This window comes from Mycena indigotica (genome assembly GCF_014461135.1).
Source record: "Mycena indigotica strain 171206Taipei chromosome Unknown Mind.scaff0001, whole genome shotgun sequence".
NCBI lineage: Eukaryota > Fungi > Basidiomycota > Agaricomycetes > Agaricales > Mycenaceae > Mycena > Mycena indigotica.
In genome coordinates this window covers 5005369-5011753 of record NW_023503000.1, presented here as the reverse complement: position 1 = coordinate 5011753, position 6385 = coordinate 5005369, and the positions used below count along the sequence as shown (strand labels likewise).

Below are 6385 nucleotides of genomic sequence, written 5' to 3'. Positions count from 1 at the left end.
GTTGGCGATAACAGGGACTCGGTCGGGGTCCTAGATATATGTAAGTGCCAGCCGCGAGGTATAACAGATGTACGCACCTCCTGATAGACAAGTAGATTGTCGAGGAGTTTGCGAAGAGTCATGTCACTCCCGACGATGCCCAATGCACGCAGCTCTTTCCCAAACTCCTGGTCCTTCTTTCCACGCTCACCCCGCTTCACAGCATAAAACCCGACCTTGACTCCGACATGAACGACATCAAGCAGCTGCTTGGCGGTATAACGAAATTTGCTGGGTGGGGCAACATCACCGGTGGGCGGTGGGACGAAGTTTTGCACTTTGAGGGCAAGGGGAGAGGGAGGAGGGGCTTGGTTGTGTCCTATCTGAGGCGCAGAGGGGACTTAGGGCGTGCGACGGTGGGGCGACACGGAAAGACGCGTAAGACGCGTTTTGTGACGCGTCAAATTGGGAGGTTGTGTGGGCCCAGTCGGATACGGATGGGTCTAGGCGCTGCAGCGGGCGTCTGGGGGTACGGCCAGCCATACTGGGGGTAGAAGCGTTGGTCGTACGCGTCGTAGGCCATGGGAAGTGGAAGGAGGAAAGGGCTGACGTTGACAGCATCACTATCAGTCACCTATCAGTCACTCGCCTTTTTGGGTCCTAGCAACAGGAAACCACATTGATTGGGTCTCGGCTAAGCAGCTGCGAATATGGTCTGTTGTCGAGGAAGTCTTTGATCTCTGGCACTTCATGGCACTTGCGTGGACAACTGACGTATGTAGGCGCTTCTGACACGATACATACAAGGGTAAGTATGTAGTACGGACCCCGCTACGCTTTCCGAATTCGGGACTACTGCTATCCGAAGAGGCCCCTTTGTGGCTTTGTAATTTAGCTCCTACTCAAACTCCTATTCTGCACTGCCTTGTGCTTCAGGTATAAAATGCCGGCAAGCCTCATCTATCCTTATCCCCAATGAACGCTAAGTATCGCTGCTAGACGTGTAGCCCTTGTCATCATGGCGACACAGCCACCTGTCACCTTCTCCTGGTTGCCCTTGGCAAGATGTGCTTTTGTGCTCGCTCTGTCAACCCGAGCTCTGGTTCCATCGTCTCCCTTGCGAAGGCGTCTTTATCCGTTCTGCTTCATCCTGCTCTACTGTCTGTACATCGGTGGGTTCTGGCGCCAACGATTGCCAGTTAAACTGAACTTGCCACAGCCGATATTGTCCTGTACTGCTCCCGATTGGGAGCGGGCTTGTGTGGCCATGATAACTACATCCATGTTATCCTCCTTTGCATTATTGTCCATCCGTTATCCTATTTCATCTTCCTCTTTGCCATTACCACCTGCGACAAGCTGGAGGATTTGGGAAAGCTGGGCGAGTTTCTCCTCAGTCTGCGCACTTCTCGAGGTCTGATGTTCAACGCCTTTTTAAATGTGAGTCGTCGTCTCTGAAACGCGCCGAATTGTTTACACGCAATCAGTCCTGTGAAATGTCTCGGGACAGGTTCGAAAAGCAAGACCATTGCAACTGCGACAAATGTCTGACCGATAGCTCTGTTGTTGCACAGTCCACTGAAAAGGGAGAGCCTACGACCAACAAGGCAGAAGAAGCAGTTTAATTGAGCATCAATGTTAACACTACTTTGCTGCTCCTCCGATATAATTTCTCTTATAAGCATTTGACAACTCTCGGACAAAATCCACTGAGAAGGCGGAGCCCGTGACCAACAAGACAGAAGAAGCTGTAAAATTAAACTATTTGCGTTTCCTTTTTATATTCCTTTGCAATCCGGTTTGTTTAGGTGGCTAGCTACAAATCTCAGTCCTCTAGTCGATACGACGCGGGGAACGAGGGACAAGTGCCCATAAGAGCGGAAAACACGCCATCAAGCTAATGATTCTGCGACCAAGTCAATGATCGCTCATGTTGGTCAACGAACTCACAGAGGCTGTAGTGCTTTGATTCCTGCTTTACTCGCAATTGCGCCGGTAATGAAGGGAATCATCGCGCTTCCTGCCTGGCCAAAGCCAGCAATCCATCCAATAGACCCGGAGAGAAGCCGTCTCGGTACGAGACGCGCGGTTCTGTTCATCAGGATAGGGTAGACCGGCCCGAGGAACATCCCCACGAGTGCAACTGCGATGGCACCTCCAATAAGGGAAGGAACAAGCCAGACAACAAGCTCGAGCCTGGGATTACTTATTAGCATCAGGAGCTGACAAATTTCACAACCTGTACCCGATAATGAGTGCTGTATACAGGTAGAGAACGTAGTATTCTCCGAGCTGAGAAGAGTGAGTGATACTTGGGTGTGTGTTTCAACCGGCTCACTGCCTTGTTTAGCCAGAGTAACGCGACACGGCCAATCATAAGGCCTGTTTGCTCTTTTAGAAGACATTCATAGCGAATCAAGAGGGAGTACCAACCCGCGAAAAATCCAGATGACACGTAGCCTGCGCTATGGCCACCCCCACGAACATCAATCATATAGGTGGTAATCCATCCTACCAAGCAATTTCGGTGAGCTGGGAACTACGGTTGGTTTGAATGACTGACCGCCAATGGTCACTTCAACACCAACATAAACAAGAGTGAAGAAAGCCAAGAGATGTACTGCTCGCAGAGAAAGGACTTGTCCAAAGTTGCTCCTCTCGCTGGTTGCGGATGCGTCTTCTTGAGGCTGCTCTCCAACAAGCCGGAGACAGTCTATAGAATAGATATGGTCATTACCCATACGTTATATATGGATGTTTGAATAAACCTTCGAGATTGCGAAACTTGAACCTTGTGGCGAGAATCGTGATGTTCAAGATGGCCAACCCAAGCGAGACAAGGTAGTGGAATGACCAATGTGAACTGGACACAAACTGGGTTGCAATCAGAGGAGAGGACAACGCGCCGGCACCTAGTCGAAACAAATGTATGTGAAAACTGAAAGGAAGGCTTACGCATGGCGCACCATAGCTAGCATGCAGCATGCCCATGTAGAGTTCCGAGTTTTTGCCCAAGCTCGCCACGTACGTGTTAGTCTGTGCATTCTAACCAATCGATTCAGTCGAAATATTCGGCGCAGCTGTAAGCTCAACTTGAACCGCGTTTCCAAAGCCATTTATGCCGAAAGATAGAATGAAGAGAGGGAAGGGTGGTGCAGGAGCTTGAATCGAATAGGCGACAACCTGACAAAGGGCGCCTACATACGTCTGTTGAGTGACGACGAACAACCAGAACATGTAGTGAAGTAGAGACCCAGAACAATCATTCGCCCGAAGCCTATCTTGACTCCCCAGTTGAGGTTGAAAAGAGCACCAGAGATAAAACCCTAGTACAAGTTGAAAAAATCCACGACGGCAAGCACCAGGTGGGACAAGGTAAACACACTGACAACACAGGCAACAACAAAAGTGAGGGAGACAAGCAAAAATCCAACCTGAGTAGCTTCAATATCAATGATGAGCAATTAGGGGCGTTGCCTACATTGTAAACAGTCTGCATTCGTGGAATCAAAGGTCCACTCGAGCCTATCTCACGTTCGGACCAGATAACCGTGCGAGCTTGCAAACAAACCATCGTTCCAGCCTGGCATTGTTAGGCAGAGCCACAATCCGATGAAGAAGAAGAACGCACCAGCAAGGAACATAGTGAAGTATATTGCGCATAGATTGAGGCGTGCTCTCCAAGGATGTGAATACCGATGATCCGACACGCTCAGGCTGGCCTCTTGCGTTGCCGGCGTTTGTGGAGGAGAAGGTCCGAATGCCTGGTCGACCTCGATGCCCATATTAGCTGGAAGAGCAGATGATACGGCCATGGTGTTGGTCTCGAGTCAAGAACCGTAAAATTGCGCGACAACTTGAAGAGGCGGCGTGCCGATGTCAATGCCAATTACGCTGAGGGTGGGATTTCTTCTTTTTAGAGCAGGTCTATTGGGGGAAGAGTGGGCATAGCGCGTCTCAACGGCTTTTACTGATTTTTATTCGTGCAAAGCTGAGTTTAATTCAACACCGGGTTAGTTTAGTTCATTGACAGTTCAAGCTTGGAGTTGTAACTAGCGTCGGGTCGATGTATGGCCGACAGCGATCCTGAGTTGTCTAGCCGGTTTTAGAGCGAGAATAATCGCATTATTCGCATCCAAGTTGTCTGAATTCGACGCTCAAAGCGTGAAGATGGAACAGAAGAACTGCGGCTTACATAAGTCAATCACGGTTACTTGCTTCCGTTCATAACATCGTCGCTGTCTGCACTGTTTTTTGCTCTCTTTCATTGTGGCTGACTCGCTCGCAGCTTTAACACCCTCGCCATGCCCTCTTCAGAAGACGATAAGATCGAGTCCGTCCCATTGACCTCTGTCAAAGACACAGACGAGGACAGTGCAGACGCCTCATTGCCCACACCAGTCTCTGCCCCTTCATCTTCAGCCAAAGCCAAGCCCAAAATCCCCGCGTTCGTCATAATTCCGATATGGATGGCTTTCTCCGTCTCAGTTATCCTCTACAACAACCACCTGTACAACGTCCTTGACTTCAAGTTTCCTGTATTTCTCGTAACGTGGCATCTCACTTTCTCCGTGCGTTCATTTTCCAACCGTATTCTCCACCCACTGACTTATCGAAGGCGATTGGGACGCGTGTGTTACAACGAACGACCCACCTGCTAGATGGGACGAAAGACATCAACATGAACAAGGACATGTTCCTCCGCTCAATTCTCCCAATTGGCTTGCTTTTCAGCGGCAGTCTGATACTAAGCAACTCGGCCTACCTATATCTCAGCATCTCCTACATACAAATGCTCAAGGTACGCCAACGTGGTCGCGACCATCGGCTGCTTATTCAAGCTTTTTGGTCTAGGCATTCAATGCAGTCGCGGTCCTCATTATCTCTTGGATCTTCCGCATCTCCGAGCCCAACAGGAAACTTGGGGTTATTGTTTTCATGATTTCCTTCGGTGTCGCCCTCACGTCGACCGGTGAACTCAAGTTCAACCTGCTCGGGTTTATTATCCAGGCGGCGGCGGTTGTCTTTGAGGCTTCGCGTCTCGTCATGATCGAAATTCTCCTCCACGGGATGAAGATGGACCCTCTAGTTTCGCTGCACTACTATGCCCCCATTTGCGCCCTTATCAATCTGCTCTTCCTCCCATTCACGGAGGGCCTGGCACCGTTCTACCAACTGGCACGTCTTGGCCCGCTGATACTCCTCAGCAATGCCTTCATCGCGTTCTTCCTGAACGTAGCGGCCGTCTTTCTGGTCGGCGTTACGAGTGGCTTGGTCTTGACACTCGCAGGGGTGCTAAAGGTTCGTTTACCCCCCTAAAAGTAACGCCACCAATTAACCTATTGCAGGATATTCTTCTCATCAGTGGCTCGGTTATTATCTTCAGCGCCGTAATAACCCCACTGCAGATTTTCGGTATGGTTCCGCTGTTTGCGTTGGTTAGTTTCTCAACTGCACTCAGGATATTCCATTGCTTTGGCTGGGCTCGTGCTCTTCAAGACAACAGGCGGCAAGTAAAGTTTTGTGCAGGTGCTTCTTCAGTTAGGATATGAACGGACTCGGGAGTTAGCGCTCCGACATAGATGGCATAAAATACATTTCCCGGCTGGCTGGCGGCTTATAGTCTATCCCCTTCACGTCTACGTTATTAGATACGTCTACGCAACCTTATCGTAGCGGTGTATTCAAGTTTGTTGTTACCAAGAATGACTACATTCACAGCGTCAAACAGCAAATTTCTCGGTTTTCTCTTGCAGCAAGTCGGTCGCCTGCCACGGTTCGCACTGGCCCTTGTTATCGCATGTCTGTTGAGCATCAGACGCTGTGGTTGCAGAGGTGTGAAACGAACCATCTCGCACGAGTTTCGGCCACGGATGCGCATGAAGAGTCTTCCCAATGGACCCAAGTCCGCGAGTTCATGACAAGTAGTGAGGGCAACAATGAGACTGCAGATGGCGAACGGAATGGTATATGTTGCCATCAAGGTGAGATCTACGTGGCCGTCCTCCATGCGCAGCGCGTAGTCCCATGCAGCGACTCCAGTAAGATGAGCAACGTTGTGGGCGGGATAGAAACGGTAGGCTGACCAATATGACTGCTGACCAGTGCACATGTGATGAAGGGGTACATGAATCGCATTTCTGTTTCGCCAGCACCGGGAGGTACTAGACACAGTGCGCAAAGCAGCTTGAGCCCCATCATCCAGTTGAGTTCTTGTTGTGGAAAATACGCCAGAACCAGGAGGGCGAGCAGGCGGTATGCGACGGAGATTGCGTATCTGTGGCGAGCACGACGAATGGAGGAGCTGCTAAGTTGCATGGTTGGCCGCCGAGCTTGTGGTTGAGTGTTGAACTACGGTTCCGTAGCTCCTGTCGCAGACTCAAAATGTTCATCTTGAGACACCAGA

At 50.3% G+C, this 6385-nt stretch overlaps 4 protein-coding genes across 4 annotated transcripts; 2 read left to right on the top strand and 2 right to left on the bottom strand.

Moving 5' to 3' along the window:
- Nucleotides 1-997: 997 nt before the first annotated feature.
- Nucleotides 998-1608, top strand: MIND_00139300 (uncharacterized protein; the record flags this gene model as incomplete). Its single annotated transcript, XM_037358322.1, has 4 exons — nucleotides 998-1151; nucleotides 1199-1419; nucleotides 1467-1489; nucleotides 1554-1608. 4 exons carry the CDS (start codon nucleotides 998-1000, stop codon nucleotides 1606-1608), a joined length of 453 nt encoding a protein of 150 aa, XP_037226232.1.
- Nucleotides 1609-1812: 204 nt separating this feature from the next.
- Nucleotides 1813-3794, bottom strand: MIND_00139200 (MFS domain-containing protein; the record flags this gene model as incomplete). Its single annotated transcript, XM_037358321.1, has 14 exons — nucleotides 1813-1885; nucleotides 1930-2175; nucleotides 2225-2271; nucleotides 2318-2361; nucleotides 2413-2490; nucleotides 2543-2692; nucleotides 2748-2891; nucleotides 2946-3024; nucleotides 3073-3176; nucleotides 3215-3305; nucleotides 3369-3413; nucleotides 3461-3504; nucleotides 3551-3562; nucleotides 3611-3794. 14 exons carry the CDS (start codon nucleotides 3792-3794, stop codon nucleotides 1813-1815), a joined length of 1341 nt encoding a protein of 446 aa, XP_037226231.1.
- A 61-nt stretch (nucleotides 3795-3855) lies between these two features.
- On the top strand, nucleotides 3856-5561 carry MIND_00139100 (TPT domain-containing protein; the record flags this gene model as incomplete). The annotated part of the gene is made up of 8 exons (XM_037358320.1): nucleotides 3856-3904; nucleotides 4180-4219; nucleotides 4268-4550; nucleotides 4598-4780; nucleotides 4834-5280; nucleotides 5328-5394; nucleotides 5441-5492; nucleotides 5549-5561. 8 exons carry the CDS (start codon nucleotides 3856-3858, stop codon nucleotides 5559-5561), a joined length of 1134 nt encoding a protein of 377 aa, XP_037226230.1.
- A 141-nt stretch (nucleotides 5562-5702) lies between these two features.
- On the bottom strand, nucleotides 5703-6297 carry MIND_00139000 (uncharacterized protein; the record flags this gene model as incomplete). The annotated part of the gene is made up of 3 exons (XM_037358319.1): nucleotides 5703-5783; nucleotides 5828-6015; nucleotides 6066-6297. The coding sequence occupies 3 exons, from the start codon at nucleotides 6295-6297 to the stop codon at nucleotides 5703-5705; spliced, it is 501 nt and encodes a 166-aa protein (XP_037226229.1).
- Nucleotides 6298-6385: the final 88 nt, after the last annotated feature.